General features: G+C 31.8%; 1 protein-coding gene across 2 annotated transcripts in view; it reads left to right on the top strand.

Moving 5' to 3' along the window:
* Positions 1 to 295: 295 nt before the first annotated feature.
* Positions 296 to 21,537, top strand: part of LOC148277236 (uncharacterized) — a 114,121-nt gene continuing 92,879 nt past the window's right edge. Inside the window, exon 1 of one of the 2 annotated variants that reach the window (XM_088233168.1) lies at positions 296 to 673. In XM_088233168.1, coding sequence (XP_088089294.1) covers positions 548 to 673 — 126 coding nt within the window. In that variant the 5' untranslated portion in view covers positions 296 to 547. The remainder of the gene's footprint in view (positions 674 to 21,537) is intronic. The other variant, XM_088233169.1, reaches the window with a different exon arrangement.

The raw sequence follows: 21,537 nt of genomic DNA on the forward strand, positions 1-21,537 counted from the left end.
TTATTAAACCGTATAAAATTACTACATACACGCGTGCAGAGAAAATCTATTATACATAACAGTATAATAATATTACCCTCTAAGAAATAAAATGATAAAGCGAACATATTTTAAATAGAAAAACTCTTTTTCCTCTAAAATATGGCATAATAGACAGATCTTGAGGCATTTTTGTGAAAAAGAAATATCCGTAAATCACAATGTCAAAAGAAATTAATTTTCAATAATAAAATTCAGTGCTCCTCGTGTTACTAAAAAATATTTTTCCTATAAATGTATTTTTTGATATGGCTACACTGTAAAGTTGCCGCTAAATTGGAAAGTTTACTTTTCTTAGGAAACACGATTCACACGAGTCGCGAGCCGTGCCGTGAGGCAAGGTAGATTTAGTTTAGCTGGATCGTTGTGCAGGTTGTTTGTCGCGTGTGAAAAAATGTTCTAAAAGTGCCGTCACACTGGTATTTCTATATTCTCCGTGTTGTGATTGTGAAGAACATATTGAAATATATTGTGTTAATAATATTAATACATTGTTAAAAGTTTCAAGATGCCTTGTTCAGCGGTAACTTTATCCTTAGCCACTATAACTGCCATCGTTGCGGTTGCCTTAATGGCAATAGCCTTTTCAACCGACAACTGGCTGTACATCGAAGTGAGGAGAACAAGTATTCAGGTAAATCTTTTCATCATTTTGTCCTCAATTTCTTTGAAGCGTTTGATCAAATTCCACAACAAATGTCGGAAAAACGCTCGCTTGAATTGTGCAACTATTATATGAAATGATAATGTGTTATTTTATAATGTTTATTTTGAAATAATATCAATTACGTAAGAAGGAATTCCTCATATAATAATTTATGGAGTACAATATACCTACAGTTGTTTACAAAAATAGTTCATATTAAACGAGAGCTAATGATTTTCGTACGTACGACATACAGATAAAAAGGTAGCTTGTTTTTGCCTGTTTTTTGAAAACACTTTAAATTTATTATTACTGAAATAAAACGCAATAACACAGTACTACAGAAGTAGAAATAAAAAATACTATTGATATTACTTATTTAACATACACAAGCGATGTAGGTAGGTTTACATTTTTTTCTTTTTCCGCTTTTCCAGATGATTTTTTATCTCAAACTTGGTTATCCAATAATATTTTGAATAGGTATAGACAATAATATTATACTGACGTCATCAACTCGTAAGAAATATTATTGGTAGGTGCCTATATTCATACGCCTGCTTATTTTTCATTGCTTGAGTGGTACCTGCGTATTGACAATAAAATATAAAACAGCTTAAACTTCACCAGAGTATAATAAATAATTATACCTTCCGAAACTTGATTTTTCAGCAACCACTTTTTATTAATAATATTATTCAATAATAATTTTAGCAGTGACAGATAATATATAAAAAATAGCATAATGATTGAATAATCATTTCAAAAGCCCAACTACAGCACCACAAGGCAGGGAAAAACAGTATACTTTTACTTAAGTCAAATAAATAATTTATTAAATACGCCCAAAGGGCTTTTACATGACAGGTATAAAATAACTATTCAAGCGTTTCATTACAAAATAAATATGTATCTAATGAATAAATAATTATTTTTTAAAGGATCGAATTACAATATAAATAAATAAAGATAAAATATATCATAATAATATTACATACATACGTAAGTAGATACGTTATTAAATATTTAAAATGATTATAACAGTTTTAGGGGAAAAAATAAGTAAACAAAAGGTATTGTAAGTAAAATACAAAAAGTCAGTGATTTTATCAGCCTTCAAACAATGTAAGTTATTTTGATTTTGTCGCCGTAAGAATTTTAAATCTGAAAACTGACAATGGAAAATGAAACATATACATTTTTCCATACTCGTTTCCGAGCCGGTGTAGTCTGACGATTGGTGAATTCACAAAATAATGCTGTCTGCCAGACATTACCATCTATAATTATCATCCACTTATCATCATCTGATGGCGCATAGGGCAGTGTTCTAGTATAACAAACGCAGTGTATCTTGATAATTTGTTGTAAAAAACATGAAAGCAAGATCTTCAATATTTACGCTTCAGGTGCCAGTAGAGTGACGATGAAATATATACCGCACCTGTTCGATTCCCGTCGACGCTGGGAATCGAACTTGACACGGTAGGCAAACGCGGTGACCACTAGACTACGTGAAGGTCTCAATTTTTCATTTACTTCGTAAAATAATAATATTTTTTTGTTTCGGCCATAAAATGAGTTTTTAATTTTATTTATCTTTTGTTAATTTTTATTTTATTTTATTCAGAAAACATACAGTCGTACAAAATAAGTATTAAAAACAACATTTTTTAAACATAAAAAGACCAATTAAGTTTTCATAAATTAAAAAGATATAAACATTAAATCTGACAAAAAAAAAAAAAAAAAAGAATTTTAAATGAGAAAAGAATAATTGTTGACATTTGCGTTATTATTAGTTCATAAAATTCATTATTAGTTCTTTTGTTTTATTTAGTTCATAAAATTGACATTATATTCCAAGAGATGTAAATATCTATCAGAACAGTTATTTTAGTGCACGAGGGTACTGGATGTGAGGCAACTCTACCTAAAAGAGGCACTGACTCACTTCTGCTCGAACAATAAGGAGAGGTCTCAGCAAAACGTTTGTACGAGGTTTTCCCAGGGAATGAATTATGTTAAACCCAAAACCCGGACGACTTTTGCTCGGAGACACCTCACACAGTTAAATATTTTGGAAGAGCGTATTAGGCTCTCAAGGACAAAATCGATTTTCAAAAAAGAGTTTTAGGACTGGATCTTCCTTAGGGGGAGGGATTTGAGAGGGAAACTCCTCGATGGTTTTTCAAATATTTGTGATGGTTTTATTAAAATTTTATTTTTTCAAATATGTTTTTATTGCATGTTCATTTTTTATATTTAATATGCCATGTATTTTTTAACGCTGTTTTTGTCGGCCGCCGCGTTAGCCTACCATACAAGAAGTCTCAGGTTCGATTCCCGACATGGTTGACTTGAAATATTAATTTAATAGGGTGTTTTTACACTAGAATATTTCATAGTCCCTGGACTGATACCTGAAGCGTAAGACTGCTCATTTTATCTTCATGTAACAAAAGCGATCAAAATACACTGCGATAGATGTACCAATGCAGTGTCCTATGCATCAATGGGTGCGGAATGAAAATGATGATGACGATGATTTTGTTATATGTAGTAAATATGGTGATATTGACTGTTAAAGTGTATATTCTTCCTAACTCAACACAGTACTTTTATTCCACGGAGTTGGAACTTGTGTGTCAATACATGTTAAATGAACATATTGTGAATATAGTCAATAAATAAAATAAAAAAAGCTCTAATTTTTACCGCGTGTAAGAAAACTTTTTTATATCCGATTTCCCACAGCATCGAACTTCCTCATGGTAAGTAATGTTTTACTGTTTGTCTAAGCCTTATTTTTCACATATTTTTTTTTCCAAGTATTTTAATAATTCAGGTAGGTACTCAAGTGCCTACTTAGAAAACGTCCATTTAATAGTGAATTGCCGAAAAAGTCCTTACTTAAAATAAAAAGTTGAAAATCTATAGAACACGGATTACCAAAATAACCTTTCCAGTGAATTCTTTACCTACGATTTCAGGAAAAAATCTCTACAAAAGTAGTGTTCTATTCGTAGAAAAGTTACTTGATGCAGTTATTGCGCACACGTTTTATGGATAATTTATATAGCGCCGTTTTTGCAATATAATACCCACCTTTATGTGTCAATTGAGGACCGTATTCTCATCTACAAAAAATAAAACTTTCAGGAGATGGTTTTGTTATGATAAAAAAATAACTACTAGGATTTTCACAAAAATAAAACTTGTTCATAAAAATTCTTCATTAAGGACATAAAGGACTAACGGAAAATGTTTGAATACAATTGTATATTTAAAATATTTACAATACTTGTACCTACTATTAACTCAGAATAAGTCTTGTCTCTTTTTTGGAGAAGAACAGCATTAAAAAAAAAACAAAATACTCAACTTAAATAATGTAATAAAAACTGTAATAAATGTCACTTAATTATTTGTAATATAATATATAATTAATAAATAAATGCCTTGACTTCCGTATTTACTTCTGAAAATAACTTATCTGACTCTTTTGAGATATAGGCTCAGCCTATTTAGTTTTTTTAAAATAATTAATTAGCTCTGTTTTAATGCTAGTGAAATGTGCTATATTTATTTTAAGAATTTGAAGAAAAGTACTTTACATTCAATTTATTTTTAGGAACTCAAAAATATGTAGTTCCTTTAGTACAAAATGTTTTTTTAAAGTCTTGAATGCCTATTTTAATTTTATAAAATCGAGCAGTGGTTATATTCCACAAGAAAATCAGTGTCAGTACCTGTTCGAATTTTGATTTTGGAATTCGGAACTTGCTTCTATTTGGGTTACTGTCCGCTCTACGTCACTTCCGGACTCCTTGCCAGCCTCACCTGTCCGCTTCGTGTATTGTGAAGAAATCGGGGTCGCCTTCTGATGGACCTCAATTTGTAAACACACACCGTCGCTAAACTATGCCCAGTGCGTACCAAGTGGAAGAGAATCTTACACCCTGAATAAAAACTGCTCATAAATGGTTGTAAACTTTTACTTCGTACCATAAAAATTACTAGTTATGTTTTAATTTTGTGGTCGAGCTTGCGGGACTCAGAAGTGCTAGTGAAATTTAAGTGGCGGGCACTTTGTAAGGTAGTCAATAAATCGCAAGTCGACTTTCTACAATATAGGACTTTTTTTTTAGGTGGCTGTATTTTGGTGGTTCGTACTACTTTACATACACCGCCCTGAGTATGGAAATGCTAACAACTGACCTCGGCTGGTGACTGCATTCCAGATTTAAATTTGCAGTGCAATACATAAAAAATAAAATTGCTTTTAGCGCTTTTCCGCATTCGTGTGTGGTAGGTAGGTACTAGGCACCTAACTAGTAAAAAATATTTCAATACCAAGTTAAGAATTAATTATTTATTCTATGTTTTTATAAAAAGGAAATAAAACGCATAAATACATCATGGTAAACTTCCGAGCAGTTTTAAAAAATACAATCTATTTTTTGTTTTTGCGTTTTCCAAAAAAAAGTAGATACCTCCAAAAAAGCTTCTCAACCTAAAATACAATAAATTCAGAAATTAAAATAAACCGTAGGTATCAGAAACATTGTCGCTAAGTATTTTAAAAAAATGATAAATTATAAAATATTAAAAAAAGAAATAAATCATACCCCTGTCCACACCAGATGGTGCATAGGGCACTGCATTTGTACACTAAATGCAGTGTATATCGAGTATCTGTCACATGATGGTAAGGTGATCAGTCCTATGCTTCAGGTGTCAGTCCAGGGCTGGTATTCCAAACGCTCTCGTGGCCGTATTATCTCGTGTATTTACATACAAAATACACGAGAAAAACGGTTTTCTCGTGCCACGAGAGTAGTTCAGAATAGCACCCCAGGAACAATGAAATATTACAGTTCAAAATACCCTTTAAATTAATATTTCACGTCCACCTTGCCAGGAATCGCACCGGGATCACAAGAATGATAGGCAAACTTGTGAAATGATTCCCATTTTCTAATTTTTAGATTTACAATTTACAATTCGTTGAAAATGGTCTCGAAATTAAAATATTTGGAACGAGGCGGATTTATCTCCACTCGATTTTTTATTCAGGAATTCTATCCGAGACAAGCCATCGAGTCAAAAACACTCGTCCAGGGTTTTGGTTCTATTTCACAAACAAATTTGTATCATACGCCTGCGCCGCTATTCCGAGCGCTCTCGCGGCCGTAGAAAACACTTTTATCTCGCGTGTTTTGTACGTAAACACGCGAGATAAAAGCTTTTTCTACGGCTGCGAGAGCGTTTATAATAAATACCGCAAAATATATCTAGCTATTTAACATGAGAAAATCATTTCTACGTACGATAAAACGATAAATTTCGCATGCTAATAAATGTAATAAAAATATCAATCGTTGCCTCCACCGAAGATAGGATTCCAGTTTAGTGGCCCTTTGACAGCTCTGCTTCTAGAAAGTTTTGCATGAGTACCTACCTACGGACGCGTCCAGCCGTTATCCAACGAAAATCGCACTCGAACTATTAAGATTTCCTTTATTTATTATTCCGACGGCACCTATTGCCTATTGCCCATTGCCCATTGCCTAATGCTCGAGTGTTTACGTATTTGTGTTTCGCGCACATAGCCACAGTTAAGTTACACGGTGTGCTAAGCTTTTATTGTCGATTGTCTGTTGATGCCGATGGCATCTTCTCCGCTTTTCTACATTTTCCATAGTGCACGATGGCCATAGCCAGAGTAATTTCCTTATTAGATTGTGCTTATAGCGGGATGATTTAATTTGTTCTGTGTTTGTAAAATGCTATTTTAAACAGTAAATTTATTATATAAATGTAAATAAATGTGTCGGTTAACATCAAAAATGGATATATCCAGACTAAGCATTTTTTCGCAAAGAACACTTTTCTGATACTGATTATTGCTATTCGACTAAATTGTTATTTAGACTATATGTAGGTCTGACGTAGGTAATAAAAGTATTCTACGTTATTTGATTTGATTGATTAGACGTAGTTTCCGTGTAAAACTAATATATAATTTGGATGTAACTCATTTTGATATATCGGAATGGATTTAACTAGTTTTGATAAAATTAATTCGTGGATTTAAACAGTTTTGATCTAATCTATCATTGAATGTCTGTGTCAGGGTTGTCACTTTTACGAAGTAAAAAATAAATAAAACTAATCGTTTTGAGTGTTATTGTGTTATTTGAGTGTTATTGAGTGGATGTTGCCGATTTTGATATAAAATCAAACTTCTGACAACAATTATTATGGTATAATATTGGATTTTCCCATTTTTGAAATAAGTATTCTATGTAAAACTAAACTTTTAATCGTGTTTCCACAAAAAATGTTTTTTTAACAATTTTGGATTTAACCAATTTTGATATGCACCGACATAAATGTAATCAATAAATAAAGAAAATGTAATAAACAGTTAATTAATTGTATTATATAAGTGACTTTAAATGCTCTTCTTGATGTTTGGAAATCGCGATGGGAATCTTCCTCTTATTTATTATTATAAATTTATTTTATTTATTTATTTTTTATTTAAAAATTTATATACATATAAGTTCAGTTTGAGAAAATTACAAATACATTAAAAAATTAAAAACAAAGATTAAGAAAATAAAAATACATAAAAAAAAATACACTTTTCTTCAGGGAGGGTTACCTTCTGTTTTTTACTTCAATCCGTCAGCGCTTATAATCTTCTCGGGTTATCCCTGATCACTGGACTACGCAGTTTTTATCAGGTCATGGTAAATTTGATGAAAAATTATTTGTTTTTAATATTGTTTATTCCTCTTCGTGCTGCTGCAGATATCCAAATCAATCTTCTGAACACATTCTGTGGTCTTGTCCCTTTCCCCCTCTCCGTGATTACCGAATGGAGCTTTTCGATACTATCCGTGGCCCTGTTATAGGTCCTGTCAGATACACAGATCTGGTGACTTCCAAAAATAATTTAGAGTAAAAAATAAATTAATTTAATTAAAAATCTTAAGAAAGGAAAAAAAATAAAATGTGATATGTGACGGTGATGCTTTACATCATAAAAGGAGTCTCATCCTCGGAGGACCACTGGTTAAACCTGAGGATGTTAAAGAGCTCGCCCCCCAACTAGCGGTCTGATATTTTACGGATCTGGGCTCGCATTCCACACATTAGCCAGGGTCTTTATAGACCTGGTGGTTTTCTGGATCTCCTCTACCCCTTATAGAGTAATCAATTTTTAAACAATAATTTTTTGGTGCGACGACACTTTGCTTCATATAATGGCCACACTGATGATTAAACGTCAAATAGTGTATAAAACTGCTTCTAAAACGGAAATAAAACTAATACGGTTCGGTCAATTCAACCTAATTAAGTGTTTTGGGTAATGCTTAAGGTCGCAATAATGCTCTAAATGAAAACCATCATGTTTTATTTCACGTGTTCATATTTTTTGGCGTTCAATCATTAGTGTGGCCATATATGAAGCAAAAATTAGTCGCATGGAAAAAATAAATATCCCAAATCAATCACTTTCTAGGGGATAGAGAAGATTCATAATAATTGCACCCCGAGGTGCTATTCTGAACCGCTCTCGCGGCACGAGAAAACAGTTCTTCTCGCGTATTTTGTATGTAAATACACGAGATAATACGGCCGCGAGAGCGTTTGGAATACCATCCCTGGGGCCACCCTGGGGCTTAGAGGGTGAGAAATATTTACGGGGATCCGTCGCAATAGATCTTTACAGGTCGCGGTGACGTCAGGAGCTTGCACAGCGCTGACTCCTACCTCTAAGAATAATAATAAGTGAGTAAATAAATGTTCGCAACATTATAAATATACAAACTAAAAAAATAAAAGCAGATTTATATATCACGGGACCACAGGACCACCAGCGCGGTTCGTTTGTTCTAATATTTCAGAAAAAATGTTAACATTTACGTGAGAAATATTTTTTTCAATAAATATTTCGTTTCGACCATCCGGGATCTCTTGCAAAACGAATAAATGTTAGAAATGTCAATACTGGCACTTTCGTGTAAGTTTCTTCAAATTATACTTTCTTTGTTTCATACAGCTAATTATAATTAATTCAAATGACTATGTATTTGTTGGAATATCCGCTTACATTTATAAGATTCACGATTTTAACCACATTCATTGTGAATTAAATGCCAAACGTCACGATTTTCAAATTCCTTAAGATTTATGCACTCTTGTAGACATTTCTTTATTTTTTCCAGTCCCAAGTAACGTGACAGGTCATCATGGTGAAATATGTCGTGACATTTACTTTGTGAAAATTGTCATCTTCTATAATGTTATGAATATTATTTTATAAAGCAAGGCTGGATTAGGGCACATGATAACATATTTAAAAAATGTTATGAAAATGTAATAATTAAAAAAATATTTTTTCTTTCTCAATAGACAAAAAAAAATATTTGTAGGTTCAGATTGATAAAAATCAGTAAAAACTTTTTGTACACTAAAAAAACATCACCACTGAAATAATAAGAGATAAGCAGCCCTGAAATAAATGCAATTTAAAAAAAAAGTTGAAGAAATTTTAGAGTTCTTTAATTTCATCATCATTACATTTCCGCACCTAATGGTGCATAGGGCACTGCATTAGTGCACCAATTGCAGCGAATCTTGATTTTTTTTGTTACATGAAGGTAAGATTATCAGTCTCACGCTTCAGGTACTAGTCCAGGGACTATGAAATATTCTAGTGTAAAAACAGTCTTTTATATAAATATTTCATTTTTCTTTTTTTTTTTTTTTTGCACTACAACAGGCCAGGAGGCCTAATTACAGTGGTGAATTACATCTCAGAGTACCCAGGCTTGAGAAAAATCACATTTTAATTTTTGTGTTCTCACCGGGAATCGAACCCGGAACCTTCCGTGCGTGAGTCAAGCGTCTTGACCACTACACCACGGAGGCCACCATGTCGGGAATCAACCTCGAGACCTCTAGTATGGTAGGCAAACGCGCTGACCATCAACACCACGAGGCCGACAATTATAATTTACCCAAATATTTATATTTTGGTGGTCATTTCCAACGAGTCATAAATATCTTACGTAAAAGAACGCAAATATTTCTTTAAAAAATCAATAATACGATTTTATTAAATAATTCTTACCTTACTATTGAAATTATTACGATATTAAAAAATCTTTATATATATGCAGGTAACTTCAGAAAGTAGCATTTAAAACAACTCAAAACATAATTATCATTTCTACTAGAACTCTGCACTCTAACACTAAATGCAGCGCATCTCGATCATCTGTCACGTGAAGGTAAGGTGATCAGTCTTACGCTTCAGGTGCCAGTCTAGGGACTGATATGTTGCTAAGTAAAAATACCTCACAAACAAATATTTTCCATCAACCCTCGCAAGAATCGAACCCAGGACCTCAAGCATGGTAGGCGAACGCGTCAACCACTACAACAATAATTAATAATAAAGATTCTTGTTTAAACAGACATACGATATAACTGCTCCACAAATGTGTAGCTTATGTTATGTTTTTGTTATTTAATTGTACGTTTTATAATATAAATAGTATAGATGTACATAAATTAAATATAAACTTAAATACGTAGTGTTTAAAACTTTCTGAACATTTTGTTAAGTATATTAAGTCTTCTTTGTTTATTCTCACATGTAAAAATATTTAAAAAAATAGTATATTGTTAAGTGTCCTCGGCACGGGTAACCCCAGTGAGGTCACATGATTTTTTTGTTAATCTTTGTTTGTAATGGAAAAAAATGAATAAATTTATAAATGAATATTTACTTGGTGGCTTTATTGCTTTACTTGATTTTTTTGCTTTACCTTATTTATTTGAAAAAGTAAATTTTGTTAAAAAGAAAGAGCTATTTTTCTTCTTTTCGATATTCAGTACAACATCAAGCTCTACGGTATGAATATTCGTTCATAAATTATACTGCGTGACAGAAGATAAATCTTAATTTGCAATCAAGAAAGAAATTTCGATCTTGGATTGTTGGGAGGCTTTTGACACCTCAGCCCCAGTTCCCATGGCTTACCAAGAGAATAAGGCTCTATTCACACGAATTTCGAAAGGCAGCAAATGATTCGCCGTACTTGTATAAATGCCTACAGCCAGGTAAAAGCGTCGTAAATTGATGTACTCACCTAATAATAATACTCATTCAATAAGGTAAATAATGTTAGATAGTACTTTACATTCGAACAAATGATCCATCATCATCCATCACATCCCTTTACGTACAGTAGTGGTGCATAGGCAACTGCATTCGTAAATCAAATGCACCTTTTTTTATAATTTAATATTGGTAAAATGATCAGTCTTACGCTTCTGGTGATAGTCCAGGATCAATGAAGTATTAAACAATTTATTTTTTTAAAGAATAACTCGCTAAGCCTCTATTCAGAGGCTTGTTAGAACCCGCGACGCCAGTTTCACAGTTAGCCGTCTAACCAACTGCTCCACGGCGCCCGTCTATCAATAAATTTAAAATCAATATTTAAAATCTGCTTAGCCGGGAATCGAACCCAGGACCTCAAGAATGGTAGGCGAACGTGTCGACCACTTCACAGCGAGGCGGACTTATCTCCATTCGATTTCCGTTTTCGGGATTTTTATCTGAGAGCAGCCATCGAGTAGGAATCCAAAATATTTTAAATGTATCGTGTGATTATACAAAAGAAGATGCCGAATCTGAATTTTACATATAAAATATAGTATAAACATATGCACATCCGAAACATTATTCGGTAGATATTATTTAGACTACTCAAGCATTACTTTACACATAAATAATGAACTGCAGGATATGGTGGACCAATTTAAATACCTCTGCAGTATTCTACAAAGTCTGTAGACTCAGATGTGGAGGTGAAATGCAGGATCGAAATAGCACATTCAACAAAATGAAAACAATATTTTGCAATGATAAATTGAATTCAAAACTTAGGCAGATAATGGTTAAATGTTATGTTTGGTTTGTTCTGTTGTATGGCTCAGAAACCTAGACTTTGAAAGCACACACTGACCGGTATTCAAAATATGGGTTCACAGAAGAATGCTTTGTATACCTTGGACATATTTGGTCAGCAATGTAGAGGTCCTAAGGAGAGCTAATTACAACAGACAGTTGTTAAAATGTATAAAGTTCCGTAAGATCACCATCTTGGTCACGTCCTGCGCGGAGACAAGTATAACATCCTCCAACTTATACTAATGGGCAAGATTGAGGGACCACGTGGACCTGGCAGAAGGCAAACGTCTTGGCTGCGCGATATGAGTGGACCGGAATGAGATGTGTAGAAGAGTTTTTCCGGGCAGCGCAAAAACACAGAGGCCTTTTCGAAATGATTCCCAACGTCGGGGACACCTGATTTGGTACAAGAAGAAGAATAGTATATCATTTAAAACGTATTTATTTTGTGAATGTCTGTAATTATTTTAGTATAAAAGTGATTGGTCTTGTGTGAAAAATATGAATTACATTCAATCGAAAAAATCACAAATATCGCATCAATCAAACAAGCACTATTTGGCCATGGCATTCTCTGAATGTTTCTCACATTTTCTTGTACTTTCTCTCCATTATTTCCACCAAATTTACAATTACGAAATTTATTGCAAATAAATGCCAGAAATCTAAATCATACCACATTTACCGCCAAACGTCTTCTTATTTATTATACACAATACGTTTCTATACATATATGTACATGTTTTGTTCATATTTTCCTTTTGATGCACATTCGTATTCGGAGCTTTGATAAAATAAAAATAATAATATATATTTGTTAATACTTTTATACATTTTTCAGTGAAGTTTTGTAGAACGTGTAGGTTTATTTTCGTATCAAATTCCCGAGGTCTGTAGTGAATATTTATATATTACAAGACAGCATTTTTTTAATTGAATAATTTTGGTCAATTAATATTCACATTTTTTATTTCATTTAAGAACACTTTATTTGACTTTTTCTAACTGAAATATCTTAAAATCAAAAATAAAAATAGTAAAATGAGTAATTCAAAAATGAATTAATGTTTTACAATATAGTTAATAATAAACTTTAAATCCTGGTAGTACAAAAATGTTAAAAGTAGATTTTATGAAATACCTGTGTTTCCTTTGAACTACAAAATATAATGTTTTTGTACAATTGTTTGATAATAATAATAAAAAACTATTTAACTAAACTAAACTTACATACATAAAAAATTGAAAATGTATGTAATTGTAACAATCTTTAATAGCGGAGTAAAACAAAACTGTTTTTTTTTCTTCATAAAACACTTATAGAATAATAATTTGTATTCACGTAAGCAGGACCGATTTCCTAAATATAAAAAAAATATGTATTTAGTTTTGATACAGACAGAAAATTAATTGTATTTTAACTTTACAATAAAAACTAATCGTATTGGTTTATCGATCACGCAATAATTTACATATTAAATCGCCATCAATCAGCTTGGTGATGCCTATCGTAAGGCGAAAATGCTGTTAATAATCATATTAAAAACAAAAATAATAATTGCAGAAGATCAAAAAAAAATGTATTTTTATTTCCTAAATAATTTATGTCCGTCATTTTGTTAAAACCAGTCATTTTTTTAAATCGGAAAAATAAAATTAGTTTAGCTTTATGCCAATTTAGAAAAAAAACTATTTAAATTTCAAAAAATGTCCGAATGATTTGTAATAGAAAAATTATTGTTCCACTACGATAGTTGTACTCAATTCTCGTTAATTAATTACATCCTATAATAAATGAGGTGTTATTGATTGCAAAAGTTTGTTGATATATCTAGTGGTGTTGAAAGTGATCAGCAAAAAATATAAGAAGTAACTATTGCAATGAGATGGTTTCACCAGACGCAAACGGCCAGATTTGAACTGGAATTATTACCCACTACCACTTTTTCTATGCTGTATGTAAAAAAGGAAATTGCCAATAAGTTACCCAACTCGCTAAAATATTAAAAATAACAGATTAGAATTCCATTACTAAGATGGTTTGGTCATGTAGAACGAATGGATGATGAAATAATAAAACACAAGAATAAGAAACACTAAAATCTTACATTTTGCCTTGCATATGAAAAGAGAAGAAGCGAAAGTTTATTCAAAATAAATTTTTACGTCCTTATGATATACTCAAATTGTATTTCAATTTTGGGGGCCATTTTTGATGAGTTGTGAATAATTCACTATTAGAATATAGGAATCCGGTTGTGGTAAAGCGAATTTGAACCTCAGACTTTTGATCTTGAGACTCCGCGACACTAGCCACGGGACCACAAACATATTTTTAAAATATGTATCTCGTTAGTAACCTGTAATTGAAGATGTTTTAAAAATATATTATTTGAACTTTTAATTTTTCATACAGAAAACTCGCTTTTACTTTGTAGACAATTGAATATGACTATGTTAACTTCCCATTGTGATCGGGGCCCTGGTATCGGTAATATTTATACTCGTATCCATTTAGAGAAACGGCGCGACTTAATGGTACTAATGGCAAAAACGCTTGCCTCGCTCATAGGGTTTCCAGGTTCAATACCCAGTGACATTGCAATAATCGAATGTGATTTTTCTAAAGCCTGTGCGTTTTTCTAAGAAGAAGTAAGGAATTCTATGGCAAAACGAATTGTATTCTTGGAAGTCTTCATATATAAATTCAAAGAAAAAAAAAAATTAAGGCAGCGATAATAGCATTTACAAGGAAGCTGTAAGAAAAACTAAGTAACTGTTTTATCGATAAAATATATCGACAAACATCAAGGAATCCTTAACCTTCTCATTTTAAACACGCATTCCATTCTACGTAGTTACTTAAATTACTTTAAAACTTTAAAAAAATTATTTTACTTTAATTTAATTACTTTAAAACAAAGTGAAGTCTGTAATTAGTCTTACTTTTTAAAATTGTTATTTTGTACCTTGTATTTATAAAAAAGACTGTATGATTTCCTTAATAAATAAATTATACGTGAGTACCTCTTCGTGGGTTGTGCCCTGTGAGGTGTTCACATAAAATGACAAAATGTATGTATTATGTATTTGTATGAAAGTAAAGTAACACAAAGGCGATTATGAGAATAGTATTTTTAGGTACAAGCAAACGTGCATGAAATAATAATAATTATTTTAATAAGTAGTAACACATAGGTATGTGACAGTGCAAAAAACATTCACAGTAAATAGTGATGCCTCGAAATGACGATACAGGAAACAAAACATCAAAAAATTTAAAAAGCCCCGACAAAAAACTTATTTAAAAAAATATCAATAATTCTCAAGTATTCATTATTTTGTTTATCATTTATCATATTTTGCTATCCTTGTACTTTGTAATATTATGATGGTTTTTATTTTAAAAATAATCATAAAAACTATAATGCGAAATCTTAATGCTTCTTCATCCATTATTAAATTCAAGATTACACCTGCTAACACGCAACTTTACTGTTCAAAATACTAGGAACTAAATTATCATAAAATAATAACCTTACATGTGCAATTACTATATTGCGAGGTCTAGCTTAGTATAGAAAATGCGAAGAAAATTAATTATGCTTTTTATATTGTTTGATTCGCGTTATTTCTTATGTACACATATAAAGGACCACTGCAGTCAGATAAAATTATTTTCATTCAAATAACCATTCCACGATGTCACCAATATTCAAAATATCAGCTTACCCAAATGGGAATGTTTAATAATGCTTTGATCATCAAAGTTTAGTTAAAAGTCGCTGAAAAATAAACTACACGGTTAAATAAAAGCAAAAATACAATATAAATACCAGAGTATTTCTTAAAGACTTCTTTTAAAATCAGTTCTCAACAATATCGACGTTAATTTTATATTATTGTTAGTTTTTTATATAAAGTACATTTAATAATGTATTCATATTTTGTAATACTATAATGTAAAAAAATATTTATTTTTTAATGCATAGAATATTCTGACACTTATTTTTCTTACTTGTTACGGGTATTATTATACACAAAGCTTTTCAATGTAATAAAAAATGCAAACATACTATGCTTTGTGTTTGTCTGTTTCTTGTGTTTTTTATGAATCTATTTTATAATATGTAAATGATTCTTTCTGTCCTGAACGAGTTTATGTAACTCCTGGAATAATAAAAGGTGTACATATTAACATGTTAAATAATTATGCACCACATAAAACATTCACCAGTTAGCATACTCGTAGACCAGAGGTCCGAGGTTTAAGCATTAATTTATTTACTAATAGGTATGAAGTTGAAAATGGCCCCAAAATTGAAAAATTTGAGTAAATCAAGACAAAAATCGCTTTTAAAACATTATTGGTTTTCTCGAAAGGCCTACATACCACATACATATAATATTTTTACTATAATTACAATTAATTACGATAACATGTAGATGTCACTGTACACATTTACCATAGTAGTTGCACAAAAACATAACACCAACGTGCTGATACGACACATGCTATTAGAAGCATACACCAACGTGCACTAATTATTACTTAAAAAAATGTTTAATTGTGTGGGATAGTTGAAAACCTTCGTGGTGATGACTAAGATATTTGACCTACGTACGGAAGGTTCCGGGTTCGATTCCTGGTGAGAACACAAAAAATGAATGTGATTTTTCTCTAGCCTGGGTATTCTGTACTGTAATTCATTACTGTAATTCATTACTGTAATTGGGACTCCCGGCCTGTTGTGGTATAGAAAAGGGGTAGTGGAGGAAGGGAGAAGTATGAATTGATGAAACCTGTTGGAGAGACGGGTACGTCTCGAAACCGGTAGATATAGAAGAGTCGGTTTCTAAATATTTAGTGAAATGCTCAACCACGAAGTTAATGCTTGCAACATTAATTATCATATCTTTACATTGTATATAACCTACCAGTACACCCAGTAACAACAGGAGTATCGCAAGGATCGGTTTTAGAGCCATTGTTGTATCTCCTATATACAAAAGATGTGGTAAAAATAATTAAATCTTGCGGATTATGGGCTCATTGTTATGCTGATGATACCCAAATATACTTTTTCTGTAAGCCAATCGATAAAGACAATTTACAATTAGCCATCACTCAGTGCATTGGAAAAATAGGTGAGTGAATGGCTGAAAATCGGCGTATCCTTAATGCATCAAAAACAGAAAACCTTTGGGTTGCCCCACCAAGAAGGCAATATATGTTAAAAGATCTCTCCTTAGACACTGGACCTGATATTATACCCACTGTTAAGCTTTTAGAGGTTCACATTGACTCTGTACTTTCGCTTGAAAAGCAAATCAGCAAGACAATCAGTGCTTGTTTCTATCAGCCAAAGCAAATTAAGTGTATCCGAAAACTTTTACCTAATGAAGCAGCCCGTCTTTTAGTAAACGCATTTGTGATATCTAGAGTCGATTATTGCAATGGAATATATGCTGGCTTACCTAAATGTAAAATGGAGCTATTGCAGTCCATTCTGAATGCAGCTGCCAGGTTAATATTTGGTGTATCAAAGTACGATCATATTACACCGTTGCTTCAAAGTCTTCACTGGTTAAGTTTTCCAGAGAGGGTCGAGTACAAGCTGTGTTGGTTAATGTACAAGGCGATGCATAACACGGCTCCTCAATACCTTAAGGAACTCTGCGTTCCGGCGAGCTGGCAGATAGGCGCCTCACTCTCCGCTCAGCCTCCTGTTCTGCTGTAGGGAAGGTGATACTACCTCATTCACGCAACCAGACTTCCAAATTTGGTGATAGGGCTTTTGCAATAGCCGGACCTTTGGCGTAGAATGCTTTGCCTTCAGAAGTTCAAAATTGTGCAACTGAATCCCTTTTCAGAAAAAGAATTAAAAACTTGTTTATTTGTGAAATCGTTTCCTGACACGAAAAGTGCTACTTTTTAGATGTAATTGTTAGAAGTACCATTTTATGTGTATTACATGATTTGTAAAATTTGTCTGTTAGTAAATAGTAATTAAGAGTTGGCCTATTGATATACCTTATTTTTTATTTAAGTATAATATACAGCGCCCTTGAAATGATTACTCACGAAAATGGCGCTATAAAAATTGTCGAAATTTATTATTTATTATTATTATTACATTATTCGTTTGGTCAGCATTTTGTCGCCTCATATCACGGCGACAAGTTCATTGCCTGCGTTAATATATTGCAGTATATTCACAATACGTGATCCGCTTACAAAACCGTTTGGCGGAATATTGACTTAAGGTTTTACAAATACACGAAAGTTGATTTAAAGCACGTGAGAATTCCTTGTCTACTTTCTTCATTGTTAGCGAATCGATTCTTCTTTAGAGGAATTCTTCCACATTATTCCACACGACAATAATACCCAGAGAAGATAACCAATGTTTATTTCTTTCGACGTTCAATCTATGGAGGTTATTTATTTATTTTGATATTTTTAAATACAGTTTTATTGGGTTAAGTGCATTTCAGCTCTGTAGGTGAAACCAGTGCTGAGTAGAAATGTTTTATTTAATAATAATTCAATATGATATTAGACTAAGCTTGTTCCCATATTCGAAATGATCATCACAAATAATAATAATAAAATATATATGATGGTACTTTTTGCAAACCCGGCAAAATCCATCTTTCTTTATTTTGAGCAAATCGCAATAAACCGATACAATACTTAACTTCAACTTTTTTTATACTTCAATTTTTTATTATAATCAGTAAATATTTTACACGTAAGCAGTGGTGATATAAGCAGTATTATGTCAAGAAACAGTAGTGAAATAATAAATTAAAATTATACATTCCAACTTTACAATACTCAAGTAGAGGTTGCCATGTTTGCAACAAACCCGAGAATTTAAAAGTCAAGTTCTTACAAATAAAGCCGTATTTTTAACTGATAATGTTATAATTACTGTACAAATTGTATTCTGAATAAGTTTAAATTAATATCTATTTTTTTTTTAGATTTGGGATTTTTCCGGGTTTGCAAGTAGTACCTTCATATATATATATATATATATATATCTTCAAACATGAAACAATATTCTTACTTAGTCACAAGTAAAAAAAACAATTAAATGAATTATATGCACAAATAATAGAAAAAACTGGTTTTCATAATAAATAAAAACCCATTTAAATATTAATACGCGAAACTGAGAATCGAATAATGTAATCAATAAAAACAATTTTGATGTGAAAAACAATGTCAGTATTTATGTCAAAAGAGTCATCGTCATCATTCCTTTTCCGCACCTAATGGTGCATAGGCCAGTGCATTGGTACACCAATTGCAGCGTATCTTGATCATTTTTGCTAAATGAAGATCAGATGATCAGTTTTATGCTTAAGGTACCAGTTCAGGGATTATAAAATATTCTTGTGTAAAAACACCCTTTTAAATCGGGTTATGGTCCCGTGGCTAATGTCTCGGACTAACGGTCCAAAGGTCCGTGGTTCGAATCCCACTCTACCCCAACTTAATTCCTATTTTATAATAGTGAGTTATTTACAACTCGTTGAAAATGGCCCTCAAAATTAAACATTTGGGTAAATCATAAAAACGCAAATATTTTTTTTCTTAAAAAAATAATTTAAATCAACCATGTCGGGAATCGAACCCAAGACATCTTGCCTGGTAGGCAAACGCGCTGACCATTACACCACAAGGCTGACTAAAAAAAAATGATTTAAAAAAACATAAAGAGTACCTACTATTTACGTTTTTTTAAAGCTCTATTTTTTAACTTTGCCAAAAGATTTAAAAAATATATTAATTACTAACATCATAATCATCACTTCCCTATCCCCACTCAGTGGAGCATTACGTCTCAGGTACCAGTCCAGGAACGATGATGTAGAACCACCTTTAAAACACATATTTAACTTTTGTATAGAGTCGAGCCCAGGATCTCAAACATGGTAGGCGAGCGTACTAATCACTACACTACGAGGCAGACTTTTCTTCACTCGATTTCCTTTTACAGAATTTATAACTGTGAGTAGAAATACTTTCGTAAACTAAAGGGAAATACTGGTAAATTGCCTTAATTTTTTAAACCTTTAGAAGCTATGCGAGCAGAGCGGTTTGTATTAAAAATATTTTTTAAATAAACTAAGGCAATTAGTCTAATAGTGTTATAGAATATTTCCGGTTTTGTTTTAGTTCAAAATATTATTAGTTAACACAAACAATTTTTAGTCAGTATTTTTCTAAATTCTCCTAGAAAACGTTTGTTTTGATTATTTTTATAGTGAAATAAAATCATTGCTCGTGTTTCCTCTCAAGTATTTTGTAGGTAATATGTGTAGAAATGTAACTTTAAACCTAATTATTTGTATCGTGCTTTTTAACTCTATTTGTTTAGACTTAATACCATCGATATATAACATGATAAAAATAATACACGCACGGAGAAAGTAAGTTTTTCGTTGAATCACAAACATGTCAGCAAATTTTTAATACAATTTTATTAAATTAGAGAAAAACATCAATCACATTTCATATTTTCACAGATCTTCTAAAACTTTCCGATAGAAGAATTCTAACAGACCTAATATTACTTTATAAAGTGATCAATTCATTCATTGTCTGTCCAGATTTGCTGGAGTTGGCGTGTTTCCGTGTGCCTGGTTGACATATCCACCACAGATTTCCTTTTTGTTCTGCAAGTTCTAGGACCAACTATCACATGAAATCGCCTATCCTTAGGCTCCCCAGATATGGTAATGAGTATAAGGATAAGACTGATATATTTGGTTCTGGACTTAATAGTTATAAAACTACTCTGATGTTTTCCTTTTTTGCTTTTTCATATTTATGTATACGTTTCTGTAATATTTTTGGTTTCTTATGTGTATTTACTTATAACTAATGTTTTAGTTACGCATTTTTATTATTAACTTGTACGAGTATTATGCACAGACGTATTTTTTTCTTCTCCATATTTATGTACGATGTACAGGTTAAAGATAATTTATGCCCTTTATCTAAAATTTTAATTAAAGGTTTAATATTTTTACATTATAAAACCTAATTACATTATGTTATAAACTTTCTTTATAATAGGTACAAGAATTTTTTTTTTAATTGGTAGCAAATTTTGGGGCGTCATTGACCCAATGAACATAAGGCAAAACCACCACTGGCTTTTACTATCAAAGTTTGTAATCTTTTTGTTTTTTTATTCCTTCGGTTATTAAATAAACGCATAATGATTGTTATTGATTACCCCTTGCTTCATTATGGCCAGTAAAGCACGCAGGAGTGAAGTTCTTAAGTACAGTTTAACTGTTCATAGACATTTAATGTTGATTGCAATTTCCGCCAAGCATGTAATTTTCAGGTCATCGATCTCTCTACTCCATCTTGTGCTCAATCTCAACTCTATTACCGAGACTGTCTATGATTTAAAAATAATAACTCCTGTATCTGATGCAGGTAAAAGTTAAATGGCTTAAGGCATTTTATGATATTCTTCGTCAGTCGATGGTCCACTTCAGAAAAAAATGATAAATAATTGCTTGTTTTCAATTATGTATAATTACAACTAATTTACGTTCCTGTTATCAACTACTAATAAAAATTGAGTGTTTCAGTGCTGCAGAGCAGCGTTTATTTAATAATTAAAAATACATAAAACAATTTGTTATCCACTAAGTCTAAAAACTTTTTGGTGGGACACATTTTTTTTAATGATAGGTTTATTTTACATTATTATATTTATATTATATTAATTTATTTATTAACGGGCACTATAAAGCATTAAGAAGATAATTCTTCAGTTATTTTTTTTCCACTTGAAGATCTTTCATGTTGATGTTG

The sequence above is a fragment of the Micrasema longulum genome, unplaced genomic scaffold, assembly GCF_059751315.1.
Source record: "Micrasema longulum isolate JH-2025_06_02 unplaced genomic scaffold, ASM5975131v1 h1tg001067l, whole genome shotgun sequence".
Lineage (NCBI taxonomy): Eukaryota > Metazoa > Arthropoda > Insecta > Trichoptera > Brachycentridae > Micrasema > Micrasema longulum.